This window comes from Bombus bifarius, unplaced genomic scaffold (assembly GCF_011952205.1).
Source record: "Bombus bifarius isolate JDL3187 unplaced genomic scaffold, Bbif_JDL3187 scf7180000008045, whole genome shotgun sequence".
NCBI classification, from domain to species: domain Eukaryota; kingdom Metazoa; phylum Arthropoda; class Insecta; order Hymenoptera; family Apidae; genus Bombus; species Bombus bifarius.
Genome location: NW_022884411.1, coordinates 358,205 through 370,361, shown reverse-complemented (window position 1 = coordinate 370,361; position 12,157 = coordinate 358,205). Strand labels below are relative to the sequence as shown.

Here is a 12,157-nt window from a genome sequence, read left to right as displayed (position 1 = left end):
GCAAATAACCAGAGATGCGTTGTCCAAACGTCGAATTCTAGAACAAACGGACCCGTTATTCTCGTTTGCCGATTCATCGATTATTTACAGGCTTCGATAATCCACTGCGGAATAGGCTTGCTTGAAAGTTTCTCGTAAACGAAGTGAAGTTACGCGCCCATTTACTGCGAAACGCGTGTTTTCGTGACGCGCCAATTGCACGAATAACCTCGTAGCGTAAAACGGTTGATTCTTCGATTATCGACGATACGTATACTTGGTCGATACATTCGGAAACTTTTCGAACGACAGATAGCCTGTAGAATACGAGCAGGAACCAGTCGCATCAGTTACGGATCCGTGAAAAGATCGTAGTGTTCGAAATTACCCGTTAGCTAATTGGACGTAGGTAAAAAGAATAGAAAGCGATCTTAACCTACAATTTCATAATAACCATGTTATTATCGTGGTTAAAGGTAAGGTGGACCTTTATCTGTGTGATTTCAATAGTCTCATGGATCGTTGCACCTGTGGTTGCTCAATGCCCCGGCAGCTAATGCTTCTTTCTGTGGATAGAACCGTGATTGCCGATGAATCCGGAAACTGTCCAAAACGGGCGAACGCAAATGAAAAGTTTTCTTTTATCTGGGAAGGTTATCCGGTAGTTTTTTCGAGTAACGAGCAATTAAGTCCTCGTTACGTTCGCGCGCCTTATGAATAATTCGTTGGCTCGTGCCAGGTTAATTGCGTTTAACTGTTTTTACCGATTGCTCGAAATGCGAATCCCCGACGACTGATTAACGTTCCGTGTAATTGGCAGCGAAGGACTGCCGTAGGAAAGGAGGAACCTCTTTGGTTAAGCTGGCCGATCGATTTTTCATCGTTCGAACGCTCACTTTCGTAGTTGTTTCATCGACGAACCTGAACGACCTGCTTCGCGTCTATATTTTTAATCTCGCTTCGAACTTGAACTGTATTTTTAGAAGACCATGGCGGAAAGTTGCTCCGCGTACGGAACCACCAGCTTCTGGATTTATGACTCGATTATGAAACTACTTAGGAGTTCTTTACGACGCGAGTTCAGTAACCTAATAATCCTACTCCAAGTTGTTTCGGCTGAAAGTTAAATCGCCGCTTCTCCTCACATTCTTTCCGTGTCGCTTGCTAGTAATTTTTACATGAAACGTAAACGTGCCGGCCAATGCTTTCGAAATCTCTCAGTTTACGTTAATATTTACTTGCGCGAATTAATCCGGCGAGATTTTTCGCAATATTCGTCTGATCTTAACCCAAAACACGGTATACACGGAACAATAAAGATTTTCTCCGCGTTTCCCTCGATTTACCGAGCGTAAAATTATTTTTAGATATCGTTTGATTTGTCTGACGTTTGACCTTGAATGACCTTGAACCAGAGGGCATCGAACTGGCGGCGCGAAGGGCCACCGCGGCCGTAGATTCTTGGGAAACCGTAATTCCACTTAAGAAAGCGAACGTGAGCCTAAAATCTTGAACCAGTTTCTAGCTAGAGAAAAGCCGTTTTAAAGGCATCACCGCCCTCTCGAGGCCGAGCAACCTGCTCGAAAAGGAATTTCCTATCTCGCGGAAGCCGGTCGGCCCATCTTATACGGTTCGAATTAACTTTGATTATCGTCTCGATCGGCCAGATAACGTCGATATCGGTGAATTAATTGCTCGTAGACGATGGTGTTTTTCCGATGTCGATCGACCGCATAGTCGTAACGTAACCGAACACCGTATAGGATCGATACCTGGCGCAGACACGGACAGACGAAGTATCGGTCGAAGTCGAGGCCAATTTCGCGTCAGATTCGCTGCGAGCGTACAGACTGGTTCTCGATTACAACTAGTCGACACACTATCGGCAGGAATTCATGCGAATGACAAGGGTACGCGCAAATCAAGCCACCCCTCTGATTTTTCTATTGACGTCAGTTCTCGATTACGACGTCGTTACGAGGATTTACGTTCCCGTTCAACCTGACTTCGCACTCTGCCGCGATTTCCTCGACCTCTATTCGTAGTTCCGAGGTCAGCGCACTTCCGGTCAACGTTCACCGGCAACGTTCGCTACGGCCGATTCATCGATGCCCTTTCTCGTCTTCGTGTATTTCGTGGCCCAACGAACGTTTCACGATAACGAGGATCTCGAACGCGCGTCTTCCATCGTTGGAGCAGCGTTTCGCGAGCGAATATTCGATAAATCAATCGAGGGTCAAACGAGATACGACCGGTATACAGGATTACTGCAGATATTGTTTTCAAGCCACCAAGGTTATCGAGATTACGTTACGCTTGTAGGAAGAACAGGAACTGTGTCTTTCTTTATTACTCGTGAAGCTCAGAGATACACGCTATCTTTATTTATGTACAGCTTGGAATTCACTTATTACATAATCAAAACAAATCTTACGACATTGCCGCTTTTAATCGGCTAATTAGTTTCGCGTGGGACCTTGTTATCGGTCAGCTATGTAACAGCGGCGCTGATAAAACACCCGTGAATAATGCGCTAACTATTTCCAGTCTGCGAATTCGAGATATGTGTGTATCTAAAACGGTAGCATGAGAAAATTGTAAAGCAATATGAGAAACACGATTACAACACAATACTGATAAAAGTACGACAGATAATTGAACAGCAAGAACGTTGTTGCCTCCGTAAGGAAAGTGTAATTTGTAGAGAAAAAGTGCAGGTGGAAAGAATTGTATCGACTATGATTGTCGATAACTTAATCCCGAGGCTAATCAAGCCATAAAACGAGATTGCCGGGTATCGAGCGCGGACCAGAAAAAAGACGGAGAGGTCAGCGAAATTGGTAAACAAGAGGAACTCTCGGGAAGAAGAAGGAATTGTCCGCTAGAAGACAAGAGTGAAGAACGGCAGCTCTGGTTAGGTGGCGCAGGTGCGGCTGCACTCTAGTGGAATGCATCCATCGGTGTCGGTGCAGCTGCTGTCGCAGCTCGTTCGTGGACCGTTTGTAAGATCAAGGTCGCTGGTTTCGTGGGTAAACGTCCTGAAGTCGCCTTGAGTTGCACGTTGCACCGAGCCGCGTTGCATATACTCCACGACCAAAGATCACACGCTTATCGGCTATTATATCCCTCCTCCGCACCTTCCGACGATACCGATGCATCGTAGAAAGCTACGTGTCCAACGTGTCGTCTTTATCGATCGGCCAAGCCGGGCCTTCGAATTATCTTTATCGGTTATCGATCCGAATCTCGTTTCGAACTTGCTCGATTATTTTTCTACTCTTCTTCTTCACTCGCCTTTATTGTTCCTCGCGCGTCTTGTGCGTCGAACGCACGCCGCTCTAGTCGTTTTTTTTTAAGTCGTTGGTCCTCTGCTAGGGATTTCGAGATAGGGAAAATTTGATCTCCATTTATTGAAAATCTTTTTGTTTTCTACGTATCGAAATAGACGCAGTGGCACAAAGCGTAAATTAATTTAGATCGGATAACTCGTAAGCGTGAAAAACAACAGAGCAATATTGCGAAAAAATTGGTTTCCAACAGCAATATTAAAGGATCCCGTTATCTCGGCAATAAGCGTATGACAGCTGGCTCGATGAAAATCATCGTATAATTCTGTATCGTCGATTCGGCGTTTAGTCGACCTATGTCATCGGCGATATAAAGATTTATCTTTATCGACTTTGTTCGAGAACGCGATTCTCTCGTAATTCGCTTAATATTTCCTCGTCCGTCGTCGTACACGATGCATTTTAGCTCCTTCGAAGCTGTTGTTTGCGTTTCACGAAATTCACGACTCGCCGCCTCGTTTCCCAGCCTTTCGTAAATTCCATAAATTCAATTGCTTTTTTCTCGGCGCGCCTTTCGCGACAGCGATTAAACGTTTCGGCTAGCCGAGACGCGACGAAGTTTTATTTAAAGACTTGCATGCTTCCTATACGAAGCGTTGATTTCGTCGGGATCGTGCTACTTACACAGGATGATCGAGCGTGGGTGTTTCGAGTTGTATTCGTGGAAAGTACGAACGCACGGCGATGCTCTTGGTTCTTTGGTAGTTAAGGGCCGCTGCTAGCGCTAGAGAGTGGGAGGTCGGAGAGTACCGAGCAATCAACCCGTCAATTTAAACCTTTTTTCGTCGTAAAACGAACATCGATATTGCCCGTTCTCTGCCATGGTCGTTGCTTGCGTTCTCTGCAGGGACCACGTTTCCATTCCAATCGAGGAACAAGAGTTCCTCCGGCACTTGCAACAGAAATAAATATTACTTTCTTAACGTTAGAAGAAACAGACGACTGTTAAGACGAAACTGTTTCTACCAAAATCATGACATGGAAGAAAAAGAAAAAATGACTGGTCTTTAAAAAATACGCAATAAGAGAATATTTTTCCATTTATTGATTTATTACTTTCTTACAAAAGGGATTTCATCTTATGTAGTACAATTTTAATATTATCAACCCATCGAGGACCATGTGATTCCTGAAGGTTGGCACATTTATAAAATTGTAAATTAATTAATCGTGGCGATCGAAGGTGAATTCTCAATTCGGAGGAACGACAGACATAATTTTATATTTCGTTTATCGTCTATTATTTTCTGCGAGTAGTCTCTTAAAGAACAGAGTTACGACGTTAGACGATATATACATGCGTATGTATAGAAACTTGAAGTACGCCGGTTACTTACCCCCTCTACGATCTTCGTAGTAAGAACGCGTAATGATCGCGTCTAGCGTTAAACCTCGACTCCGCGGTACCTTCTCACCTGCTACGCGCTAGAATTGAGGCTTACAATAGGCTGTGTATCCAAAGTTGTACATGTACGTCGGATTACGATACGTCCATCGACGCCATGCTCGAAAGCGACGCGGCATCCTTGATCCCTGATATTCTTCCGCTGACGACGTATCTTTCAAACAGCGCGGCTATCAGGAAGAAGAAAGGAAGAAATAAAAGTTGCTCTCGATAACGTATTCGTGGATCGCATAGTTGTAAGCTATAATACGAGCAGTGATCGACGTGGAAGATTCGATGGAAATGAAGGCGGCGAAGATCGGATAACCCGAGGAAAGGGTGGTATGAAGCGTAGGTAGCTGACGTTGACGGCAAAAGCGTTCGTGGAATCACCCTTCGATGCTATTAATAATAGCGAAGCGTTTCACAAGAGCGGACAAGTTTCAGGGAGGTCAAATACGAAACGTATCGGTGACGAATCGAACGCGCTCGATCGCGATGTGTTTGCATTCGAGCCACGGGTCTCCTCTCCACGCCGTGGAAAGGTGTACACGGGCTGTGGTAAAAATCTACGATACCGCTTGCGAGTCTGCATCGTTCGCATCGCTCGAGGATTCTCTATCCGATTCGCGATCTTTGTGAGTCCGCCTTAAGAAAACGCGCATGGGTGGAGGTAGAAAATCTCGCGGGCACGAGCGAGACCGCAGGATCGGCGTGTAACACGAAAATGAGAAAGAAAGGCAGCAGCGTGGTCTTGGGCTCGGACACGCGAGGCGAGCGTACACGAAAGAAGGGAAAGAAGGGACAGAAAGGGGCAGTGGAGAGAGAAAAGGAGAAAGATTGTGTTGCCGCGGGGGAGGAGCGAGGAGGAGAGCAGCGGGAGACTCGGAACGAAGGGAGAAAGAAGAAGATAGAAAACGCTAGAGGAGGTAGAAAAGGGGTAAGGAGAGTGGGATGCTGCGAGAGAAGCAAGAGAACAGAGTTGTGTGCAGACGAGAGTGGACGGACGGCATACCACCACTACCGCTCCTTACCCCCCTCGATGTTTCTCCGTTTCTCCGTCTCTGTCACGGGGCCCGCTTCCCAGAGGTCGCTGTCTCCGTCTGGCCACCGCGCGGTCCCTCTCTCTCTCTCATACACACATACACATGCTCACTCTTTCTCTTTCTCTTTCTCTTTCTCCGTGTCCGTGGCGGTTCTCTCGTGAGTCAGGGAGAGGTGCAGCGTCGAGAGCTCGCGAAATGCCAGTGATTCGACGCGACTTCAACTACGCGCACTACGAGAGTTTTTCTCCTCGCGAGACGAGGGGGACTGTTCTCGATGCTCGTTCCTCTGCCCTTCGCGATAAGGGTGGACCCGCGTCGCGACGCTCTGCGCCTCGAGTACGCTCCGACGCATTATTTTACGAACACGACCGGCCGCTACCCTTGCTTCTCTACTCGCGCCACGCTGTTACTCTTGCTTGTACTACTAGTGCCGCTACTATCGCTGTTCCACTTTTTTCCCATCTCTTTTCCCTCATAGTCCCCTATTTCTTTGTCGTTATTGGTATTATCGGAGGCCGGAGTTTCTACATTACGTACCATCGCTATTATCAACTGTCGCCTCGCGATCGTTTCTATTTCTTTTTGCTTTCGCTCCGCCTGGCGATAAACGAGACGTTTCGCCGCGCAAAACTAGGAAATTTTCGGCGCGTGCATTTCGAGGATACGATGATACGAGTTCGTGAACGGTGGTACCGCGTCGCGATTAACGCGCCTTCTATGTCGATTCGTTTCCTTCGCAGATCATTTTTCTCCGTTTCCTTGGGTAATCGAAGGACAGAGGCGAGCGAGGCTATCAGCTTAGAATGAATTCCGTAACCCGTCGCGGTTATTTTGCCGGCGGCGCAATGTCGCAAAAAGAATCTGGTCGAGGGAAGGAAAGCTTGTGAAATAGGTTCTCGTGGGCGAGCAGCTGGTCGGTAACAGAGGCGACTAAGTTTCCCCCTGATCTCGTAGGGCTGATCTTACTGTTTTAACCAACGAGCCAACCGAGAAAGATTCACTTGTCGTCAACCGTCAAACCGGCAGACATTGCCATTGTATAGGGTCGGCGTCTGCCTTTTATTTAAAATTCCGCTCGAACAAACTAAATCTTTCTAAATACGTATCACGATCCAGAGCTGACGCGTTGGCGGATCAAGGTTCCTCGAACAACAACAATAACGATTCTCCGAGTTGTCTCTCTCCTTTCACGCTATCGTTCGTTGCTTTCGAAACTGGCGGGTAATTTATTTTTACCGGTGTTCGATTACGTGGCCGTTGCGCTTAACTAGCCGAAGAACGCGAGTCGCTGTTCGATAGGAAGGCAAACGGGAAGGAAAGGAGCGTCGTGCGCGTCGTTGCAGCGAAAATCGAGAGGAAGAGTGAAAAATCATCGTGTTCGCGCTTTCCTTATTTGCAAAAGCGATAGCGGTCGGTCGAGCGTGTTTTCGAGGCCGGTGCGTGACCGTGATTTACCGTTCCAGCGAAATACGCGTATCACGAAATTCGTGACACGGTAGCCGGTGCGCTCTACCAATTAAACAAGATCGAAGGATCGCCTTTCTCGAAACCGATTCGCAACTATAGTGTGCGTGTGTGCGCGTGAGTGTGTGTGCGCGTAGTGACGCGCGTTATCGGTGCGACGAATCATATTACGTCGTTTGGTTCTTCTCCCGCGATCACGTTTCTCGAAAGTTTTCGGTCGTTCGACGAACAAGTAACGACTTTGGAGAAACATCGAACAGAGCGCGATTGGCCGAGCGAGTGAATCGGTGTGTGGCAGCGCGCCTACGTCGCTCGTCGACACGAAATAATAAATACTGCGAGATCGTGGAGCGAAGGAAAGGGTGAAATCAGTGTCGTAATCGTCGGAGGGCGGAGAAAGTATCGTCCAATGTGTTTTCAACGATTGTAGATGCTTTCGGACGAGGCACATATATGGAGAACAGTATCGGCTGTTGGGCCGCTGTGAACGGAACGCGTGTTCGGCAACAAGCATTCACCAAGCTCGAAAAATGTACTGTTTCGAAACGTGGAATAACTTGGCGTAAACGTTGCGCGGACGTTGATTCGCGATATTAATCGCGGTTACCGCTATCGAAGCGTAGTTTCCTCCAGGCAGAACGTAACAGGAAGATGGTTTCGCTGGCTAGGTAACGCTGCAACGCGAATTAACTCGAATTAATCTGCTGCCGTTTAACGTTATTTCGCTGACGGCGTCGCGCGGTGCCGAATCGATTTTTGCCGCAGGATCCTCACCGAACGGAGGGGCGACCGTACGAAAAGGGTGAAAGAGAAGGTAAACGCGAAAGAGGAAGAAGGGACGGCAGGTCGAAAAAGGAAAGCCACGCTGATTCGCGACTGGAAGACCTCGGAGTTGTACCTTAAGATCGCAGAAACGCGCAAGCGTGCACGTTCGCCGAGGCGACCGACACGGACCAAACGGAGAAGAACCACGACGATACAGATGAAAGAGAGAGACAACGGGAGAACCAGTGCAGCCTCGCAACCTCTGTCTTTTTCCCTTTCTCTCTCTCCCCTCTCCTCTCTTTCTCCCTGGCTAGCTGTAAGGATGTAAGGACTCGAGGAGGACGCGCGTGGTTCGCTCCTGCAACCAAAACGAGCCTTCTGTTCGCGAGGAATCCTTCGGCCACTCGTTCCAAAGGATATTCGACTCGCAGCACGAGATCGTAACCTCGCCAAGAAACAACAGCGGAAACGACCAGCCACGTTGAGAGGGTAGGACCGTAAACGGAGAATGATCGTCTCGTTTTTGTTAGATTTTCTTTCCAAGGGCAGGCGACGCGATTCGAGAAAGTATGAAGCAACGCGGTGGATAACGAGGCATGTTAAATAGCTAACGAACGAGAATTTCCGAACAATTGTACACATGAGATCGCGGTATTCGAAGAAGAAGTCTCGCAGACGCGTCGAGGAAACGGCGAAAGGATAATAGAAAGTGGAGGATGAAACGTAAGACGACTGTTTGAGCGGAGAGTGGACGAAGGGCCGAACTCATGAGGCCGTTGTCCTTCGAGAACCTGAGGAGGCTCGTCGGCCGCAAGAAGGACCGCAACGAGCCATCCTTCAAACGCAGCGAGTCCTTCAAAAGGATATCGATAAGAAAAAGTTATTTGGATCGGGGCAAGCGACGTAACAAGCTTCAGAAAAACTTGGAGCCGACTGTCGCGCCGACTGCCATCGAGTCCAACTTGAAGCCGATCGAGAAGCAGACCATAATAAAGGAACAGAAACCGCGAAAGCTACAGGACGACACGTTGACTCGCGAATCGATCAGCTACGACGAATGGCTACAGGGTGTTAGCTCGTCTTCGCGCGAGAAACTGGACGAGGCGCATCGCGATCAGCAACAAAACAAGCAACAACACGTTCCGGCAAGAAACAACGTTTCCAAGGTTCAAAAGCAAAACGAAGCCGACCACGTGGCCGAGGACCTGAAGGTTCTCGAGTTGGACGCGTCGCCCGTGTTGCCCTCGAAACCGTTCAGAGTCTGCAACGAGACGATCCAAGAGAAGAATAGTCATCAGGATATCCTGCAGGTTCAGGAACCGTCGATCGAAGGACCACCCAGCGTCAGCATCAATCTCGGTCGAATATGGAGGGACGCGGTGCCGATGCCCTTCCCTTCGTCCTCGGGTTCGTCGATACACCACTCGTTAGATAGCGCGCTGAAGGAGAGGAAGCCTCAACCCACCGTAGCGAGAACGGTGTCCGCTCCGGAGAAAAGCGTGGCTGGCAAAGACGTCTCGTCGGCGTTCGGATTTTCTCTGAGGATCGCCAAGCTGGCCGATTTTCGTGCAGGGTTACTATCACTCGTATTTGTTAATTGGCCTTCGTCGACGATGAAATTGCGGAACGTGAAAGTAGTAGAAAGTTCAACTATAAAATGACGACCCGGTTGCGGATGTCCGAGTAAACCGAGAGTCGTATTTACAAATTTTCGTTTGATCGTTCGGCAAAGCTTCACGACTAGACATAGCTTTCGACTAGCGCGTAATCCGCTTCGAGTATCTCGAGTTTCGCCGTGTCGCGTTTGTGCTCGGAAATTATGACGAACGCACGCGAGATACCTTTCACATTTCTGGCAAAGCGATTTTCGGCAATTTCATCGGTCGAAGGTTGCGAAGTAGACGGCAACTCGATAATCGCCTGACTTCAGGGCTACGAGGAATGGTTTCTTTAACCGAAGGACGAGCAAACCGTCGCCAAGCGTGAGCGCCGAGGGTTACTTTAAACGAACGAACAGCTCGAGGCGGTCTAGTTCTCGACGACGTGGAAGGCGGACGTCTCAGAGGACGAAGAAGTCTCAGCTTCAGGTTCAGCCGGTGCGATCGAACAGCCCCGTGTGGTTCGTACCACCGGAAAGGCGGCGCTCGAGACGTCAGAGACGAGTGTGGCGCGAGATCAGATACTTCCCTGAGACCGAAATTCCCGTGATCGAAAGAATCGACGACTGTTCGTCGAATCTGTCGGACGATCAGTTCGACGATCTGAAGCTGTTGCTTTCAGGGGACTTTAACGATAGACGAGAGGGAGGCTTGAACTCGTTGGTCTCGTCCTCGTTGGGTTCCTTTTCAGCAACATCCTCCTCATCGTCGGCTTGTCGGGCACCAAAGATCAGCGATTTCAACGAAGACAAACTGTTCTCCGAGGAGCTACGAACCAGCGGCGTCCTCGCGCGAAGAACCACATGGCGACCCATAACTTCCAACTACTTCGCCAGCAACCAGTTTCTCAGCTTCCTGTCGAAAGGTTCGAGCAACCTCATCGGCAAAGAGAGGACGAGGGCTGACTACAGGTGTCTCTCGTCTACCGACAGCGAAACCGAGGACGAGTCCGATCGTGTTGGTCTTGAGCGCAGGAAAAGCTCTCACGCGATGCATAGGCAGCAATACCTGAAGAGGCAAAGGTCGGGACTCAGAAGAAGGCCACTCAGGCGAAAGTCTCAGCTTCGAAAAGCTTCCGGCCAGCCAGTCTTTCTCGTGCGAAAGTGCTCGTCCTTGAGGAAAAGACCCAGTAAGGCTCCACTAGCGACCATCTTCTACGCCATCGATATTCCTAGGACATTCGTTTTAAAGCTTACACCGCTAATCTCGACGCGGCTATTCGACGTGATATAGGCTTGGAAAATAACACGCGCGAAATTACGGTTCGATACAAGCTCTTTCTTCTTCGACTTTAACTTTAACTTTAGGGCGATAGCTGCCAGCGATTAGCGTTTGTCTTATTTTCATCTGGCATTCCGCGTGATCGACGTTAATCACGTAACAGAATCGCCGTTCAAGTTTGGTTTCACCGCTGTTTTTGCACCGGTTAAACTCGATCCGAATCCGTGCACGTACGTTCCACTAATCGCGCCTCTTTCCCATTTCTTTCTTGAAATCTTTCGACCGCGATAGCCGGCCGGCTCTTGATTGCCCCTTGCCCATATACGTACTTATTTATTCTGACTGCAACGAGAAGGATTACCATTGTCAGCACTACTGAAATTTCTTATTTACCATTCCTCTCGTTTACCTTCCCATCGATCGAGAAAGCGTCGTTTTCTAATTGTGATACACGACCGGGCCAAGTATTTCGTGCAAGCGATTTTGCTTCAAGCTAAAGTGATATTTAAGCAATTAGCAGGCAGAGGGTGCGTTGGAAGTTAATTAGATACGTGTAGAAAAAAGAAGAAGAAAAAAAAACGAACACGAATAGATGTATGTATGTGTCGTGACTGAAGGGTTAATCATCGATGTGAACGTTCTAGCCGTGGGGTAAGCAGGCCGTGCGTGTTTAATAGGCGCAGGATTTGCCGGATGTATCCCCAGCAGAGAAATTCTTGAACCGCGTGCTAACCATAACTTGACCGTGCAATAATTCCCTTCGACCTGTTCGCGTCTATAGGTACGTGCGCAATATGCACTTTGCCCTAAGGACCAGTCGTTCCGCGTCCTGATAATTTTAACTAGCGGTTGGATAGCCGGAAAAGATATACATTACAATACAATAAGACATTCCATTATCATTCCTGACGAACATCGCTCTTCCATTAAGCCACCAACTTTCTCCTTCTCCTTCCATTGTAGCTCGATATTGTTCTCTGGACACCAATTACAGATTTGAAACTGAATATTTCGATATGTCCGAAAGACGCGTCCGATCGAATTACTTGCGGACAATCGTGCAATTTGCTTCGTTAGACGCGACAGGACTCAGCTCGCTTTATCGTTCGAAGATTTTTCGTGAATTTTTAACCAGTCGCTTCGTACAGGCGAGATTCGTTCGAGATTAAAATTGGAAGAAACGTTCGCGAGAGAAACGGATCGAGTCTCTCCCGGATCGATAACGATCGTTCGCTGCACCCGCGTTTTCGAGCTGCTGGCGAGCCCATAAACACGCAGGTAATTAGGTAGAAA

At 48.3% G+C, this 12,157-nt stretch overlaps 1 protein-coding gene across 10 annotated transcripts in view; it reads left to right on the top strand.

Moving 5' to 3' along the window:
- The window catches only part of LOC117207718 (disco-interacting protein 2), a 41,409-nt gene that overhangs the window by 4,265 nt on the left and 24,987 nt on the right, over positions 1–12,157 (top strand). For 2 of the 10 annotated variants that reach the window (XM_033448167.1, XM_033448166.1), the window contains exons 1-2: positions 8,470–9,558; positions 9,916–10,772. The exons of 5 other annotated variants lie outside the window; for them this stretch is intronic. In XM_033448167.1, the coding sequence (XP_033304058.1) occupies positions 8,753–9,558; positions 9,916–10,772 (1,663 nt within the window). In that variant the 5' untranslated portion in view covers positions 8,470–8,752. Of the gene's footprint in view, positions 1–8,468; positions 9,559–9,915; positions 10,773–12,157 lie in introns of those variants that run through there. 3 more of the 10 variants (XM_033448168.1, XM_033448170.1, XM_033448169.1) reach the window with 3 other exon arrangements.